The sequence below is a fragment of the Gymnoscopelus microlampas genome, assembly GCF_963454915.1.
Source record: "Gymnoscopelus microlampas genome assembly, chromosome: 9".
Classification (NCBI taxonomy): Eukaryota; Metazoa; Chordata; class Actinopteri; order Myctophiformes; family Myctophidae; genus Gymnoscopelus; species Gymnoscopelus microlampas.
In genome coordinates this window covers 45,452,651-45,472,622 of record NC_139946.1, presented here as the reverse complement: position 1 = coordinate 45,472,622, position 19,972 = coordinate 45,452,651, and the positions used below count along the sequence as shown (strand labels likewise).

The 19,972-nt window shown below is 41.5% G+C and overlaps 1 protein-coding gene across 2 annotated transcripts in view; it reads left to right on the top strand.

The window, feature by feature from the left end:
• Positions 1-19,972, top strand: part of LOC311052002 (phosphatidylinositol 4,5-bisphosphate 3-kinase catalytic subunit alpha isoform-like) — a 52,651-nt gene that overhangs the window by 8,083 nt on the left and 24,596 nt on the right. For both annotated transcript variants that reach the window (XM_084066750.1, XM_084066751.1), the window contains exons 5-13: positions 641-767; positions 3,022-3,231; positions 4,697-4,791; positions 4,978-5,133; positions 8,680-8,928; positions 10,135-10,220; positions 11,566-11,671; positions 18,255-18,407; positions 19,464-19,598. In XM_084066750.1, the coding sequence (XP_083922876.1) occupies positions 641-767; positions 3,022-3,231; positions 4,697-4,791; positions 4,978-5,133; positions 8,680-8,928; positions 10,135-10,220; positions 11,566-11,671; positions 18,255-18,407; positions 19,464-19,598 (1,317 nt within the window). The remainder of the gene's footprint in view (positions 1-640; positions 768-3,021; positions 3,232-4,696; positions 4,792-4,977; positions 5,134-8,679; positions 8,929-10,134; positions 10,221-11,565; positions 11,672-18,254; positions 18,408-19,463; positions 19,599-19,972) is intronic.

Sequence of the window (19,972 nt, the reverse complement as noted above, 5' to 3'; positions counted from 1 at the left end):
TAGATTTAAATTGATCTAGACATTTTGTTTGTTTAAGTTAACATAATAAGCTAAGTTATTCCTTTATTAATCCATTATGACCGGGAACGCATCTGTGTAATCTTTTAGATTTCTTTGGGCTATTCAATTTAGCAATTTTCTTGCAAATCTTTGAATATATATATATATTTTTAAAGCGAACATTTGTAACGCAAATCTTTGCTTCTGGTGGGGGTCCCTGGAACAACATATTTTCAGATGGGGGCCCGCTGCCAAATACATATCATTTTGGGAGGTCCTTGACATGAAAACGTTTGAGTACGATTGATATTATAGCAACATACGTTTTTTTTTCAATTTCAATTTCTAGAATCCTCCAGGAGCAATATGATTTGAGTTACAAATATTCCCTTTAAAAAAAAATATATATATATTCAAATATTTGCAAACTTGTAGATCTGCCATTTTTGAATTGCCCAAAGAAATCTTAAAATGACACAGATGCTTTCCTGGTCTTAATGGTGGTATAAGTTAACATAATGAGGTAAAGTTAATCCTTCATTGATACCTGGAGTGAAATTCAGATGTCATAGCAGCATCAGCGGCTGGTGAAAATGAAAATATTCAATGTGAAGAAAACTGACTTGTGTTGTTCCTGCAGGAGGCAGAGCGAGAGGAGTTCTACGATGAGACCAGAAGGCTCTGTGACCTTCGACTCTTCCAGCCCTTTCTCAAGGTCATCGAACCCGTTGGCAACCGGGAGGAGAAGATCCTCAACCGAGAGATCGGTAAGACCACGGTTCTTCTGGTGCCGTCCCTCTGTTAATATTAACCCATTCAATACGGGTACGCGTCTCTGTCATTTTAGATTGCTTTGGCTATTCAAAAAATAGCAGATATATAAGCTCTCCGAGTGCCAACACACATAAAAAACTTGAATTAGAAAATGCAACGATCCGTACAAAGACTCTCCTCAGCCATCCTAGGTCTTGGTACCAAAACGTTGCATTTTTAAATGAAAGTTTCTTCTTTGTGAACTGTTTGCGGCTACTCCACCAACAAACCTGTCACAGAGATTCTATTCAGTGCTGCAAAAAGACTTTTGATTACCTGTCACATGGAATCCATAACATTGCTGGATAAAAAACATATCAGGCCAAGCTTGCAGCGGGGAATTTGGAACAAAGAGATCCAGGAATGAATGGTACCATGGGTCCCTTTTTTAAGAATTGCTTTTCTATGCCATTGGTTCTCAAAGTGGGGTCCGGGGAGTTCCAGGGGGTCCCCAGCTAATTGATAGCTTAGGCACCAAATGGACCCTTATGGCTCTGTAACTCTGAGAGTGTACAAATGGAACCAAATGGACCCTAACGGGTCCATTTGGTTCCATTTGTACACTCTCAGAGTTAAATGAACATAGATTTTACTATTGGGGTCCCAGAGATAGAAATGCCATTAAATGGGGGTCCGTAGCCCTAATGCATGTCAAACTGGGGGTCCTTGGAATTAAGATTGTTGAGAATCACTCCTAGAGCCGTAAAAAATCTTCTCTTATGGGGGTCCCTGCCATATCTTTTCAAATGGGGGGTCCGCGGGCTAATAAGTGTCAATTTGGGGGTCCTTGACATGAAAAAGTTTGAGAACCACTGTTCTATGCAATCTGATGAAATGTGCTATATGCACATCTGATCCTGTGGACTTGGTAGAGGATGACAGAATTGACAAAAAAAATAAAAATAAGTCAGTCTTCTCTTTTGTGAGGATTTGCAGTGGCTGGCAGCCAGGAACAATTATATTTCCCATTGCCTAATTTACTTTTCATTTCATGCTAACTCACTTAAGTTCAAGTCATTTATTGTCTCATGCACACACAATACAGCCAGTAGCAGCAACATTGACAGTCAAATGATATTACTCCATCATGCTTAAACTACTCCAAGCTTCTCAACAGTGTGAACTCTCTAGTTCAAATTTGGCCTCAAATTCCGTTCCAACTGGCCCTGGAGCGGCTACAACCACAGTTATATTTATCTGGCTCCCAGCTGGGCAGCTTAACAATGATATTGACATCGTAACGGGGTGTAATCCTAATGGCTGCTAAAACAGGGGAGGATTTTCTTGTGCAGCTGAACTGAAAAAAATGGCACAAGCAAGAGATTTCACATTTTCAGTGTTTAACCCTTTAAGACCGGGAACGCATCTGTGTCATTTTTTTGATTTGAGCTAAAAAAGCATTATTTTACACTTTGGCTATTTTTGAAAAATCGTGAAAATGTGTGCAAATCTTTGAATGTATATTTTTTAGTTGTAGAATCAGCTTCAGGTCTTAATGGATTCAAAAATTCTTCCAAAAACAATGTAAACCACAGAAGAAAAACACATTTTGACCATATTGAATAAGGCCTGAACGTAAGAGCAATTATGTTCTCTGCGCTGGCCTCGTTCTTAAGAGTGCTCCAAGTTTTTTGTCGAGTGCATGTTGACTTTGTTGTTTAGTAGTGTGTTTGCTGTACTGTAAGGCATTGGTTCTCATAGTGGGGTCCAGGGACCCCCAGGTGTCATTGAGGAAGTTCCAGGGGGTCCCCAGGTAAATGAGGGATAGTTAGGAACAAAATGGACCCGTATGGGTCTGTAACTCTGAGAGTGTACAATTGGAACCATTTGTACACTCTCAGAGTTAAATTAGCATTGATTTTGCAATATAAACTTGGGGTCCCAGAGATAGAAATGTCATTAACTGGGGGTCCGTAGCCTAATGCATGTCAAACTGGGGGTCCTTGAAATTAAAATGGTTGAGAATCACTTCTAGAGGAGCCGTAAAAATCTTCTCTTATTGGGGTCCTTGGCAAATCTTTTCAAATGGGGGTCCGTGGGCTAATAAGTGTCAATTTGGGGGTCCTTGACATGAAAACGTTTGAGAACCACTGCTGTAAGGACACCTGTGAAACTATATCAATGAGTTTCATATTATTTAGTTAAATCATTTAGTTGTACATATGAAACACATGTTCTGCGTTGCTGTGTGTGTGTGTGTGTGTAAAGGTTTCGCCATTGGAATGCCGGTGTGTGAGTTTGACCTGGTGAAGGACCCTGAGGTTCAGGACTTCAGGAGGAACATCCTGAACGTGTGCAAAGACTCAGTGGAGCTGAGAGACGCCAACGGCCCCCACAGCAGAGCCATGTACGTCTACCCGCCCAACATAGAGTCAGGCCAGGAGCTGCCCAAACACATCTACTGCAAACTGGACAAAGGTACGTCGACCACAGCTGCACCGCCACTCTGTGGTTCTACTGCTGGTGCAGTGGTGGAAAAAGTACTCAAATGTTTTACTTAAGTAAAAGTGTCAATACTGCAATATAATACTCTGTTATAAGTAAAAGTACAAAAGTATTGGAATCAAAATGTACTTAAAGTACCAAAAGTAAAAGTAGTCATTATGCAGAATGTCCCATTTCACGTTTTCAAATGTATAAAAAATATTTTTAAAAATAGCAACTCTACAAGCTCACAATGCGTCGCATCGTGACGCATTGTGTGCACTCATAGTGCCGCGCTATGAGCTTGTAGATCTGCTATTTTTGAATAGCCAAAGAAATCTTAAAGTGACACAGATGCGAGCAAAGACAAAGCGAGCAGAAGGAAATGTAAACAAGCAACAGGCACTGGAGCTCCTATAGCCTCCTGGACATGCTTTTAATCAGTTAATCAATGTATTGATCCACCTGTTATTGTCATTGTTAGACAATACTTTCAGAAGTGGCATAGAGTGATCATTATTACAGTCACAGTCAGAGATAAAGATTTCTTTCAACATAATATAGTTTTATTGATTGTTTTTATTTCCTTGCTTCCTCAAACTGCCCGAAGACGAGAAATTGATTTGCAAACACATTGTTTCGTTTCCTCCATCTTTATACCATGACAGGTTTATCAATTTATTTTCTCCTTAGCTGAGAGTACAATATGCCGGGTTTGTTCCTCCTTTAATGAGCTCTGGATGTTAAAGGAGTCTGCCGCTGTCATTCCTTTGATATAGCTGCTTGTTTTGTTTCTTTTTATTTTACACCTTCAAACTGATTTAACCCATTTTGACCGGAAACGCATCTCTGTGTCATTTTAGATTTATTTGGCTATAAAAACAATAGCAGATATACAAGCTCGTAGCGCGGCACCGAGTGCCGTGCTACAAGCTTGTAGATCAACATTTTTGTAAATCTTTGAATATATATTTTTAAAGCGAACATGTGTAACTCAAATCTTTGCTTCTGGGGATTCTACAAATGTCTTCTACAGTTTTTTGAAAGAACCTATGTTGTTATAATCAGTGGTTCTCCAAACATTTTCATGTCAAGGACCCCCAAATGATATTGTATTTAAAGTGTATTTGGCCGCGAACCCCCATCTCAAAATATGTTGTTCCAGGGACCCCCAGGAACAAATATTTGAGTTAAAAATGTATATATTCAAAGATTTGCACACGTTTTCACGATTTTTCAAAAATAGCAGATATACAAGCTCATGGTGCCGTGCTATGAGCTTGTAGATCTGCTATTTTTGAATAGCCAAAGAAATCTAAAGTGACACAGATGCTTTCCCGGTCTTAATGGCTTAAGAACTTGAACTGAAAGTTGAAACTGATTTAAGAAAAGTGCTCTGCTATTAATATATAATTATGTTTCACTTGTTTTCTCATGTCCTACGTGTCGGTCTCTGTAGGTCAGATCATAGTAGTGATCTGGGTGATCGTTTCTCCAAACAACGACAAACAGAAGTACACTCTGAAGATCAACCATGACTGTGTGCCTGAACAGGTCTGGTAGAATTAATACTGATAATAACACATGGCCCTGGCTAAAAATGTTCACTTTAAAAATATATATATATTTTAAAAGATTTGCACAAATGTTCAAGATTGTTTTTAAAATAGCAGATCTACAAGCTCATAGGTTGAGAGAAGGCCTGTTCAAGCGGTATGTTATATGTGTCCCGTACTGTAGGTGATCGCCGAGGCCATCCGTAAGAAGACACGCAGCATGCTGCTCTCCCCAGAGCAGCTAAAGATGTGTGTGCAGGAATACCAGGGCAAATACATCCTCAAAGTCTGTGGCTGTGACGAGTACCTGCTGGAAAAATACCCCATCAGCCAGTACAAGGTATGAAAAATACCCCATCAGCCAGTACAAGGTATGAAAAATACCCCATCAGCCAGTACAAGGTATGAAAAATACCCCATCAGCCAGTACAAGGTAGGAAGGAGAAAATACCCCATCAGCCAGTACAAGGTATGAAAAATACCCCATCAGCCAGTACAAGGTATGAAAAATACCCCATCAGCCAGTACAAGGTATGAAAAATACCCCATCAGCCAGTACAAGGTAGGAAGGAGAAAATACCCCATCAGCCAGTACAAGGTATGAAAAATACCCCATCAGCCAGTACAAGGTATGAAAAATACCCCATCAGCCAGTACAAGGTATGAAAAATACCCCATCAGCCAGTACAAGGTAGGAAGGAGAAAAATACCCCATCAGCCAGTACAAGGTAGGAAGGAGACGCTGACTGACAGCCAAGACCAAAATAGCAAGACATGCCATCTCCGGTTTACTTCCCGTATATCTGCGTGACGTAGGTGGACACCTTTTTTAGGAGACAGGAAGCAGGTTGGAGTCTATTATTTCCAAAGGAAGAGTGAACGTGGACACAGCTTCTGATCCATTCTTTACCCCATGAAACACACTCTCGCGGGATCTACAGTAGCACCAGTAAACATAGGACGTTCGCGAGATTTGCCGTCAGACGCCGAACCGTGTCGCCTCTAGTGGCTCCAATCGGGATGGTGTATCTTCATGAATTAACCATCTTTGGTGACAGACACTGGCACACAATACCCCATCAGCCAGTACAAGGTAGGAAGGAGATGTGACTGACAGACACCGGTACACACCGACACATACAGACAGTGCTTGAGTAAATGCAATTAGTTACTTTCCACTAGTGTTGATTTTGACACCAAATTTTTATTTAGTTTTAGTCATAGTCTTTTGAATCAAATTCCATTTAGTTTTAGTCATATTTTAGTCATCTGAAATGTTTTACTGTTAGTCTAGTTTTTGTCGACTAAATATCATAAGATTATAGTCGACTAAATCTACAGTTGATTTAGTCGACTAAAATGTATTTTGGCGGTGCCTTGATGGCGTCATAATGGCTGATTTTACGCTTGGTTGCATGCTGAAAATAGCCTCTACAAGCTCAGCGCGATGCGTTGTGAGCTTGTAGATTTGCAATTTTCAGAGTGCAACACCTGAGCATAAAGCATACTGTAGTCTTTTAGTTCTACTGATCTCTTCTCCACTAGTCCACTCCCTAGCATTTTAGTCTAGTTTTTATTTGTGGACGAAATTGTCAAAGTCTTAGTTTTAGTCATCGTTGCTTAGTTTTTATTTAGTTCTTATTTAGTTTTCGTCAGTGAAAAAAGGTAGTCGACTAACATTTTTTGTCATAGTTTTAGTCGACGAAATCAACACAGCTTTCCACCACTGAAAAAAACCCACTCACTCCTTAAATCTGGAGTGCTAGCAGGCAGTCCACGGTAAAGATACACTCAGTATCACTGTTTCCTCTGCATCCTATTCGGTCAGCAGTGGAGACACCCCCCCCCCCCATTGTCAGATTGCATTACACACACACACACACGCACACTCTCTCTCTGACACAAACATTGGCACATACACACAGTGCAAAACGCCAGTATCGCTGATCGGCCACTTTCTTGCTCTCAGTCCTTTCACATTTGTGAACGTGTCTCTTCCTCCAGTACTGTACATCTGTAGTAGTCGCATCACATCACATCACATCACAGCACAGCACACACACACACACACACACACACACACACACACACACACACACACACACACACACACACACACACACACACACACACACACACACACACACACACACACACACACACAGCACACACACTCACTCCCATCCCCACATACATGAAACTCAAACAACATATGGACACATTGGCTCTAAGTATAAAGTCAATGGCTGCACAGTGTGGTCCTCATGTGTTGACCACATGAGCCCCTATTATTGGCATAACATTATAGGCCAACATTAACCCTTTAAGGCCGGGAAGGAAACGCATGTCTGTCATTTTAAGGTTTCTTTGGCTATTCAAAAATAGCAGATATACAAGCTCATATTGTGATATGAGCAGCGTCTATGAGCGTCTATGAGCAGATATACAGCGTCTATGAGCGTCTATGAGCAGATATACAGCGTCTATGAGCTTGTAGATCTGCTATTTTTAGAAAAATCGTGTCCCTGGAACAAAATATTTTTAGATGGGAGGGGGTCCACGGACAAATACATATTATTTTGGGGGTCCTTGACACGAAAACCATTGATAATGATAATGAGCAACATAAGTAAAAAAAAATATGAAAAAAAACTTTAGGAAAAAAAAACTGTTAGGATTTACAAGACATTTGTAACATTTTGAGTTTTTTTTTTGTGAATTTGTAAAAAGATTTGAATTAAAAACCTTCGCTTGTATATTCAACCTAAAGATTTGCACACATTTTCACAATTTAAAAAAGAAATAGCAGATCTACAAGCTCATAGCGCGGCACTCGGTGCCGCGCTATGAGCTTGTAGATCTGCTATTTTTATATAGCCAAAGAAATCTTAAAATGACACAGATGCGTTCCCGGTCTTAAAAGGTTAAAGGAACATAGGTGAGCAGTGGCAGAAATAGCATATATTTTCGCTCCGGATTTGGTCTAGATGGGGAAAAAAAGGAAAAGATGACCAAGTATAGAACTATAGACAATGAAGCATTTAGGGTTTAAGTGGTTAATTTATTTGTAACTCACACACACACACACACACACGATGCTGTGACGCTGATGCTGTTGTGTCTATGTGAACCTACACATTTTCAACTGCAACACAATCTAATTCAATATGTAGCGGGGGGGGGGGGTCCCTGCGTCGCGATGCAACGCATTTTTATACATTTGAAAACCTATGAATGGGACATTCTGCATAATGAGTACTTTCTACTTTTGGTACTCTAAGTACATTTTGATACCAACACTTTTGTAACTTTTACTTGTAACAGAGTATTTCTGGCTTGCAGTATTGATACTTTTACTTAAGTAAAATAATGGAGTACTTTTTCCACCACTGACACACACGCACGCACGCACGCACGCACGCACGCACGCACGCACGCACGCACGCACGCACGCACGCACGCACGCACACACACACACACACACACACACACACACACACACACACACACACACACACACACACACACACACACACACACACACACACACAAACACACTGCTTTTTCCAAAACCTTTTCAAAACTGTCTTTTGTACACTGCTTCCCTGAATCGCTTAACCCATTAATACCTGGAACGCATCTGTGTCACTTTCGATTTCTTTGGCTATTCAAAAATAGCAGATATACAAGCTCATAGCGCGGCACCGAGTGCCGCGCTATGAGCTTGTAGATCTGCTATTTTGGAAAAATCTTGAAACATTTTTTTTTCTTTTTCAAAAAACTGTTAGAAGAACATTTTTAAGAATCGCCTCAGGTCTTAATTAATGGGTTAAATCTCTCTCTCTCTCTCTCTCTCTCTCTCTCTCTCTCTCTCTCTCTCTCTCAGTATATCCGTAGTTGCATCATGCTGGGCAGGATGCCCAACCTGATGCTGATGGCTAAGGACAGCCTGTACACCCAGCTGCCCATGGACACGTTCGTCATGCCGTCCTACTCCCGCCGCATCTCCACGGCGACCGCCTACATGAACGGCGAGCTGGCGAGCGCCAAGTCCCTGTGGGCCATCAACGGGACCCTGCGAATACGCGTGCTCTGTGCCACGTACGTCAACGTCAACATACGGGACATCGACAAGGTGACAAACTATGAGCTGCAACTGTCCATCGCCTTTTTTACGAATAACAAAGCATTTATGAAATGCTTTGTTATATGAGCGAATCGACACAAAAAAAATTCATTGATTTTTTATTATTGATTCCATTTATTAGTATGTTGGACTTCATGGTCCATTTATGCTACTGAATTTGTGTGTAATTTTTTGATTTTTTTTTTTTTTTTTTTTTTTTTATATTTTCAAAAATCTGCTATTTTTGAAAAATCTTGAACATTTGTGCAAATCTTTTAATATATATATTTTTTTTAAAAGCGAACATTTTTAACTATCTACAGTATATATATGTAAAGTTCTGCAGTTTTTCAGTGGGGCCCTGGCTCCACTGCAAGCATGAATTAATCAAATCAAATCAAAAACTCTAATCTTTGCTTCTGGGGGTGGTCCCTGGAACAAAAGATTTGTAACAGAGTATTGATACTTTTACTTAAGTAAAACATTTGAGTACTTTTTCCCACCACTATCTGTCTGTCCTCGGGCCTGTGGAGGACACATTCTGTGTGTTTTAGAGGCGTGCCAGCGTCAGCTTTCCTGGTTGGTCAACGCAACCCTTCGGCTTAACTGATTGGCTCGTTTGTTTGTGCCACTGCGCCATTGCGTTTCTGTGGGCACCGGCTTCTCTGATTGACCAACTAACTGGCTGAGCTTTGCCTCACGTTTGTATGGCTTCACCAATTAATGTGGCGCCGCTGGCATGTGAGGAAATTGAGATAAGCATGAGACGCCACGGGTGGGCATGTATACTCAACTTGCGTGGCACCCATGTTTAAAGGGCAAGACCACTTTGGTAGAGGTTTGGGTTGTGTAGTTACCTTGCCATGATGTAACTCCAACGGTGGACAAGACATCAAAAATAATTGCTTCATTGATTAGAAATTGATCATTCAAAATATGCTCCTCATTGATTTACATTGTACAGTAATACAGCTCTCAAAGTCACTCTTGTAGCACATAAACAAACGCAAACAAAGTTGATTCAGACAGTAAAGAACACCACCAAACCCAGTACTGTTTTTAAAAAAAAATGAAAATGTTGATTTTGCCATTTTTACTATGAAGAACACCCAGACTGGATCAGTGGATCCGGATCAAGCGTTAACACACACTGGATTTGACTCTGTAGTAATGCTGGTATAGTCCTTTTCATTGCCTCTGTTCTCTGCCCCGTAGATCTACGTGAGGACAGGGATCTACCACGGAGGAGAGCAGATGTGTGACAACGTCAACACACAGCGAGTCCCTTGTTCCAACCCCAGGTAATCCTGCAGCACACACGACTGCCATAAGGTCACCGCAATTGCCCTTTTTGTCTCCCAACCCTTACTTTTCCCCTCTGCTCCAAATCTCTCCACGGTGTCGTTAGGCCTGTCACAATTATTCCATATTCGTGTCATCGCAATTATTTGAGATCATCGCAATTATTTTTGCATAATCGTCATAATCGTTTCCATGTTGAAGATTTTTCACACATTTTCAAATATTAAAAAAAGCAGAAATAGCTGATCTACAAGCTTACAACGCGTCACCAAGTGACGCGTTGTAAGCTTGTAGATCAGCTATTTCTGCTTTTTTTAAGCTTGTAGGCGTTGTAAGCTTGTAGACGCGTTGTATTTCTGCTTTTTTTAAGCTTGTAGGCGTTGTAAGCTTGTAGACGCGTTGTAAGCTTACAATGCGTCACTTCGTGACGCATTGTAAATTTGTAAGCTTGTAGATCAGCTATTTCTGGCATTATTAAATATGTAAATAATTTCTTTGTATTATTGAAGTTATCTGATCTCTGCAATTTATTATTACAAAGCCTAAAAGGCAAGCAGAAATTGAAATGTTATTTATATATTCCAATATCAATAACAGGGAAGTGAATGGAGCAGTACATCTTTGGATCGTGTTATCTCCTGGTTCTTTGTGAAAAACGAAAAAAATAAAATAATAATACGAATTTTCTTTGAATTTTTTATTTTATTTTAAGAGACATCAAAAGACGTCATTGGCGGTGTGGGAACATTAAAAACAGCCGTCAAAAGACGTCATTTGCAGGGAATGAGTTAATCGCAGTTGTTTGAGTGACAATTAATCGTCAACTTAAATTTGTAGTGGTGACAACCCTATGTGTTGTGAGCTTGTTGACCTTAGTTATTAGATACTAGAGCTATTCTCGCACCAGAATAGGAACACTATAGGGTTCATGTGGTTAATTTTAGCAGGTGCAAGCAAGTGCTACAAGGGGGTGAGTTAACAGATTAGTGCTCTGGATTCCCATGCATTTAAGTCACGAGGGAACCAGATGTCTTTGCTTTGTAATAGTCACATCAATGACATGTTGGTACAGGGACACCCCAGGGGGGTCCTCGAGGGGCTTCCAGCAGGGGGTCCCCCGAGAAATGATCAGGGTCCCTGGAACTAAATATATTGAGATAGGGGTCCGCCGCGGCCAAATAAATATAATGTTGGGGGGTCCTTGACATGAAAAAGTCTGAGAACCACTGAAAAAATAGCAACATAGGTTTAAAAAAGAAAGAGAAGGATTTAGAAGACATTTAGAATCGGCCTCAGGTCTTAATGTCTGTCTGTCTGTCTGTCTGTCTGTCTGTGTGTCTGCAGGTGGAATGAGTGGCTGACGTATGACATGTACATCCCAGACATCCCCCGCGCTGCCAGACTCTGTCTCTCCATCTGCTCTGTGAAGGGCAGGAAGGGGGCGAAGGAGGTAAGATAAACATCCATCTTATAGAAGGAACAGGAGCCTTAATGTGCATGACTCCGTTTATACACGGAGATCACTGAAATATTGATAGCAAATGGGCCCACAAGGCAATGAAACAATGAGATGTAGTGTGTGGCAGTTCACTAGTTCCCTGCCACTAACACCACATCATAACCACAGCAACACTACACAATACACCATACACACAAGAGCCATATCTAAAACTCTGTCTACTAATACATACATACGTACATACTGATGTATGTAAACCGCTCACAAAATGTAAGGAAACTTGAATTTGGGCCATTATATCTCCCCTTTACTAATACCAATCAGTAAAGTGTTACATATCATTTTTATCGGTGATTAGTCACCTTTACAACGAGGTACAGCTTGTAAGCGTCGGGCATTCATGGAAAGAGCAACACAGGCAAACGTGTGGGTAGCGCCGAGCAAAAATGTGCCAAAATCACCCAATATGCTTTTGCTGGTAATCGCTCTTGTTTTGAGCGACCTGCCAGCACACACCTGCTGAGAGGTGGGTTCTGCAACTTTGCGTTCTGCAACATGGGTTCTGCAACTTTGTTGAGTTTGTGTATGCTCCAAGCAGCAACACTGCCCCCATGGAAAGATGCCACGTTTGTCCATTCAGGATAATGCCCGTGCAATAGGGCAAGTGAAGCTGGTGTTCCGTTACGCAGATTACGCATTATTTGATGTCAGCCCTGGTAGCATTTGCAGGCCAGTGTGTGCCAGTCAAAGGTGTGTGTCTGGCACCTGAGCATGGGCCCTGCAACTTTGACATCTGTCTTTGGTACCGTTGTGCAAATCTTGCCTGTAAATCTATGGTTCCTCAGTGAAGCAAGGGGTCTGGGTTGTTGTCTTCCTTGTTGACTTCACCAGTCTCACAGAACTTAATCCTAAATTTGGAAATGGTACCAGGGCTAACACCAAATAATGCTGTCACTCTGCATAACAGAACACCAGCTTCACTTGTTGCACGGGCCTTATCCTGACAAAAGTGGCATCTTTCCATGGGGGCAGTGTTGCTGCTTGGAGCATACACAAACTCAACAAAGTTGCAGAACCCATGTTCAGGTGCCAGTCACTAACCTGTGAGACAGTCACACACCTGTGACTGGCACACACCTGAAGCCCATTGAATGTCATGAATGTCACAACATTGAATGTCAGCAGAAAAGTCTAACAGGCCATTTTGGCACATTTTTGCTCGGCGCTACCCACACGTTTGCTTGTGTTGCTTATTCCATGAATGCCCGATGCTTACAAGCTGTACCTTGTTGTAAAGGTGACTAATCAACGATAAAAATGATATATAACACTTTACTGATTGGTATTAGTAAAGGGGAGATATAATGGCCCAAATTCAAGTTTCCTTACATTTTGTGAGCGGTTTATTATGTATTTTCTGTTGTTGGTGTTTTTAAATAAGTGTACTGTAACTAAAACATTAATAGCATATGTTAGGCAAAAAGGGGGCCACACAGTTTACTCTAATGACAGTTAGAACTCTACGCAACATTGTGTTAAAAATTGTGTGCCCCCAATATATGTATATATTCATTTTAAATCTCATGATATTGATGCTCTCGTCTGGTGCTGCCTAGCCTGGGATCCAGCCTGCTTCGCTACGTTCGGCGGACTTTTTTTTCTCTCTTCGCTTATCAGTCTGGAAAGCCTCCTATCTCCAAGGGAGGCGGGACATGGCATACGGCTGGAATCTTGCCGTGGCTTCTGATTGGTCTGTGGTGCGGGGCGGGACAAAAAAAACAGTGTGATCGTTGTGATTCGTCATTCGTTTGAACAACATCCAATCAGCAACGACGTTGCCTAACGTAACATATGTAGTTCCAGTGTAGTTCTGCAAAACCAGTCATATAGGAGGCTTTCCAGACTGAGAAGCGAAGAGAGAAAAAAAAGTCTGCCGAACGTCGCGAAGCAGGCTGGATCCCAGGCTAGGTGCTGCCTGCTTCAGACCAGCATAGCGACTGCAACATTGTAATTACATATAGACAGGCGGTGATACAAATACTATTGAATGAATGCATAATAGGCTACAGTCGGGATAACAATGCAGACGTTAACAGCAGTGTTGTTGAGTCTCATCTCTATTAACGAAGAAATCAAAGGCCATAACAGTCAACGACCATCAATCCACAAATCAACACTATGGACAGGAGCCTCGTCCGCGGTTATTCGCCTAATTTCCAAAGTGGTGTGTTTGCCTGTCATTCACGAAGCCAAAGCTTTTAAGCACCTTGTTCAGGTCCAACTCATCAATCAGCCATTTTGTGGTTGTGCAAGAAAATCAGCTTTAATGATTGTAGGTTGAACACGTTAGCGATTGGCTTTATAATGAATGATGTACGGCCAGTTACTGGTGAATTTAGGTCGAAGCCGTTCACAACATATGCAGTGCGTCATCATCCCCCCCCAGTGGTTTCATGGCTGCCCGCGGCCACCCTGTGTTGGAAAGTAACTGAGTACATTTACTCAAGTACTGTACTTTAAGTACAATTTTGAGGTACTTTTGCTTTACTGGAATATTTCCAGTTTTCTGTACTTTTACGTCTACTCCACTACATCTCAGAGGCAAATATTATACTTTTACTCCACTACAATTATTTGAAAACTTTAGTTAGTAGTTACTTTGTAGATTTAGATTAGTATTACAAAACATTCATTAACCACTCCACTCCTATATACATTTTGGCCATTTGAAAATAGCCAATCTACAAGCTCACAATGCGTCGCGAAGCGACGCATTGTGAGCTTGTAGATCTGCTATTTTCTAAAGATTTGTATACATTTGAAAACGTGTGAAATGGGACATTCTGCATAATGAGTACTTTCTGCTTTTGGGTTTTTACTTGTAACATTGCAGTATTGATACTTTTACTTTTAAGTAAAAAATGTGAGTACTTTTTCCACCACTGCGGCCACCTTGACGGTGAGTAATGACAGTCAAGCCTCTTTAGTGTGCCAGTCTGGTCCTAAGGGTGCGTGGTTCATTCCAGATTAGCCTCTATTAAGTCAATTATTAGGCGCCGCCGGTGAGTCGGGTGCCTGTCTACCAGAGAACAATGATGCATATTAGGATATTTAGGCTTCTCACGTCACAGACAGACAAACGGTCGGCCTTGTGCGGCTTAAAGCGTGGTAAATTAGGTAAACTAAGACAGCAGCGAGTTGCCTCATAGTCAGATCACCTTCACCATGCTATTTTTAATTCAACACCGACACGCTAACCCATCCACCGCACCTCTCTCTGTGTGTGTGTGTGTGTGTGTGTGTGTGTGTGTGTGTGTGTGTGTGTGTGTGTGTGTGTGTGTGTGTGTGTGTGTGTGTGTGTGTGTGTGTGTGTGTGTGTGTGTGTGTGTGTGTCCTTGTTGAATGGGTGCCAAGGTATCATCTTTGGTTCTGTTTAATTACTAATCGGTCAGGGGCGCCTGGTGTCAGACTGCCTAGAAACACAATCGACAGAAAGGACTTTTTTTTTTCCATTCGAGTCCGAAGGAACTAAATCCCTTTAACTTGCATAACGCTGTTGTCGGGCAGAAACCTTTTATCTCCACGGTTAAACTTTTTTTTGTTTTTCCGTAAATTAACTCTTTGACTGCCAGAAATAAAACATTGTTTGCTAAGCCACTGCCATCGATTTCCGTGAATGTTTTCACTAACCTTTGAAAAATACTAGAATGTTATTTGTCACAACGATCCACCCGCTGATTGCTTTAAAAGACGTAAGGGGGTCTCGGAGAATCTGAGGTTTTTCTTTTTTGCCGCCGCGATAAACCACTCCATAGTTGTGGGCAGTTGAATGTTGCTTGTTTTCGCCAAAACAAGGGTGAGAGCACGACTCCAACTCGACAATACTTCACTTTCTTACCGGGTGCACTGTCTGGAAAAGTAACTTTATAATACATCTCTGTAAGTGAATACCAGCACTCACGGAATAGTCCTTAGACACTTTTTTTAATAATTATTAAGTAGGCATGGTATGCTGCAGAGCAGCCAACAACGTACCCGTGACCCAAAACTTAGAATATTTTGTTATTTGTTAGATAAGATTTTGGAATCACAATTCCATGCTGTGTTGATGTTGGTACCATAGGAGAGATAACAGACAAACGTTGATCAAAATAACAATTCTTTAATTAAGTAATTTAGTTTAACAATAATTTAACTCTTGAGAGCGTACAATGAAACCAAATGGACCCGTAAGGGTCCATTTGGTTTCATTCTACGCTCTCAAGAGTTAAAGATCTAATAAGGGTCCATTTGGTTACCAACTCTCCGTCATTTAGCTGGGGACCACCTGGGACCCCCTCAAGGCCCACTGGTGGTCCCCGGACCACTGGTTGAGAACCACTGGTGTGCTCTATGTCCGCCTTTGTCTTTATAAGTATGTGAATGTAGTGTCCAGTGCCACTCATTGTATTTGGAGAGCATGTACCAGGATGTAAGGCACAGGTGTATGTGATGAGGACAATTGTATGTGATTAAATGCACAGCTGTTGGATGATTATGGAAAGGACATAAGACAGTAAAAGGCAGTCCTGTCTCCGTGTGTTTGAATGTTAAGATTCTGGATATCAAACACTACAGCGAGAATGTGTGTGCACGTGTGCGTGCGTGTGTACAGTACAGTACAGTATGTCCGCATGTGGGTCTCTGTGTCCATCGGGCCTGACACTGTTAGCAGACACCCTGACTGATCGATCTGCCCTCCTCTCTGGCATGGGGAGAAAACCCAGCCAGAGAAAGGCGTGCTTGTCTGTCTGTGTGTATGTGTTTTATCTTTCTATGCTGGGCATGGATACTGTAACTGACACCAGTCATAGAGTGTCTGTCCCCTGGTTTGACCTGCTGCGGTGAGGCTTGGGTTGGCGGATGCCCTTTCATGCCTCACCATAAATTAAAGATAAAACACTTCTTCTACACCGGCCTTTGGTTCCAGCTACCTGCTGCCATAAGGAGGTGCTTTTTGACTGGCTGTCGTGCATGTAACTCTGTCTCTTTCTCTGTCTCAATGATTTACACGGCTGCCTCTTAGTGAAGACTCAAGACCTCAAAGATTAAGATGTTATCTTAAACGTAAAATAATAGGGCTTGTTCAGTCAGTCAAATTTTACTGTAGGTGAAGTGGATTAACAGGGTTGGTTTTCCTCATTGGGTCTTGTGAGCGGAAGGGAGTATTAAGCATTAACATAAGCATTAAGCATAAGCAAGTGTTGATTTCGTCGACTGAAACTATGACGAAATACTTTCGTCGACTACCTTTTTTCACTGACGAAAACGAAATAAAAACGAAGCTATGATGACTAAAACTAAGACTTAACAAATCAAAACTAGACTAAAATGTTAGTGAGGGACGAGTGGAGAAGAGATCCAGTAGAACTAAAAGACAAGTCATTTTATGTTTGGTTGCGCTCGGGTGTTGCGCTCTGAAAATAGCCGATCTACAAGCTCACAACGCGTCGCAGTGCGATCGGCTATTTTCAGCATGCAACCAAGTGTAAAATCAGCCATCACGGTCCACCAAAATAAATTTTTGGTCCACTAAATCAACTGTAGATTTAGTCGACTTTATTTAGTCGACTAAAACTAGACAAAAACTAAAACATTTCAGATGAATAAAAAATATGAGTAAAACTAAATGGAATTTTATTCAAAAGACTATGACTAAAGCTAAATCAAAATCAACACTGGAAGAGAAAGAACAGAAAGACTATAATTCAATCTGTAATAATGTCTGTTTTTGACTCTGGGGATATATTGTATGCATGCTTCACTCTCCACACTGAAGCCTCTTGAAGCAGTCTACCACAGTGCTTTGCGTTTTATTACTGGCGATGATTATCTCACCCTTCACTGTATTTGATATGATAAAGTGGGTTGGCCATCTCTCGCAGTGCGTAGAGAGCAACATTTTATTTGATTTATTTATAAGGCCTTGTGTGGAAAGCTTCCTTTGTACCTATCCTCGCTTTTGAAACCAAAGGTTACTGGACATTCAACACGTTCACAAACCCACATTAGATATAGCAGTCCACGTAAGAGCAGTGAACAAGGAAAGACTGCTTCTCATGTATTATGCTCCACACTAATGGAACAAACTTCAGGACCCTCTGAAACTGTTGCGATTGGTCTCAATAGAGACATTCAGGGTGCTTCTCGAGGACACACTACATAGTGACTGCACCTGCTTCATGTAACTCTATGTTTATTTGCATCTGTGACACTGTAATATGATTCAAATGTGTGTTATTGTTTTTCATTATATATGTATTGTATTTTATATGCTGTTATCAGGGCGTCCTTGAAAAAGAGAGCTTGCTCTCAATAGACCATATTCACACGGCGGCCATATTGCCATTAAGTCAAAGAAATGCCACCCCAGTTGCCACAGCAACGCAATGTTAAATTCCCAAATGGCCGCCGTGTGAATATGGACTATTGGCTTCCCTGAATAAATAAAGGAAAAAGAAAGAAAGAAAGAAAGAATGTTCAAGTAAAACCAGCTCCTCCATTCCCCGTCTCCCCCCCTCTCCTCCCCCCACAGGAGCATTGTCCCCTGGCCTGGGGGAACGTCAACCTGTTTGACTACACCCACACCCTGGTGGCACACAAGCTGGCCCTCAACCTATGGCCGGTTCCCCACGGCCTCGAAGACCTGCTCAACGCCATAGGGGTCACCGGATCAAACCCCAATAAGGTACACACTCACACTCACAAGTCCATATACCAGGGGTTCTTCAACGTTTTCAGGCCAAGGACCCCCTAGCTGAGAGAGAGACGAAGCAGGGACCCCCTCTATATTGTATAAAATTGTGTTTATCTTGTTTCCCTCTACACCATACCTCTTTGTGAAAAATAGCCGATCTACAAGCTCAAGCTACAAATGTACTAAGTGCTTACTGCAGTGTTTCTCTTTTTTTCCCTCTACACCATACCTCTTTGCCAAAAATAGCCGATCTACAAGCTCACGCTCAAGACCCCTATAGGGGTCACGGACCCCCTGTTGAAGACCCCTGCCATATACCATGTTGTTTTAGAACCTAGTTAGTTAGATATTCACAGAGTTCAGTTATAACAAATATATTGTTGTCTCTTCCAAGCACATGATTATATTATATTATTTTAGATTAGATTATCCTTAGATAAATCTAACAAGCAGACATTTGGAAGTCAATTTCTTTGAGAGCTAAACACACAGAGACATCAGCTAAATATAAAGTGAGTCTCTTTGCCAGTTGTATGCGAATGGCCTCCTCGAGGTGCCAAACATGAATTATGAAAAACGTGGCAAGGCAGCTTTCTGCTTTTATGGGCCAACAGCCTGGAACAAGCTCCAATTACACATGCTGTAAGACAGGCAACGACCATACAGTAGGTAGCTTTAAAAGCAAGCTCAAAACCCACTTTTTCACTCTTGCTTTTAGTGGTTCCAAGTAAATGTAGATTTAGTATATCTTTCAATAGGTAGAGTCTGTGTGGTTCCTAATTGAAGTGTGTACCTAAATAGGTGATAGGTAATCTGAGTGGTTCTGGAATCCTTCTAAAGTGATGCAGTGATGTTTTGTTCTTGCTATTTTCTTGTATTGTTTTAATTTTGATCTTGCCTCCTTTTAATTTGTCCCTGATCATATTTTTGATGTTATTGTTTTTAATATTGTGTTATTTGTCTTTTGTTGCATTTGATGTCATGAAAGGTGCTATACAAATAAAGTTTATTATTATTATTATTTGTTATTTCCATTTTTTTTTGTAGGAAACCCCATGTTTGGAGTTGGAGTTTGACCACTTCAGCAACCCAGTGAAATACCCAGACATGACCTCCGTGGAGGACCACGCTAACTGGACCATCTCTAGGGAACTGGGCTATAACTACAATCTCTCTGGACAGGTAACTCACCACCACTAAGCCCTGAGCTCAGCCTCTAAAACTCTGTACTGGGCAGGTAAGAGGTACCAAGGGATTGGGCTGCAGATAATGAACTAGAGTTCTCAAATTCTGCCCGAACCCGACCCTACCTGACCCGACGTTGCCGGGCCGGGCTGGGCCCAAAATCTATGCTAATTAGTCGGGCCGGCCCGAGCCTTGGGTTACGTGAAAAAAAATAAAAATAATTATAATTCTATTACCCCCCAAAAATACATTTCACTGCCCCTAGCAGCCTAACGGTAAGGCCGATGGAAATGGCAGTGGATGTGTTGGATGCAGCTCAAAGTGAAGCTTACTCAGGTATCTAGTTTGTTGCCGTCCGACCTTCCTAGCCG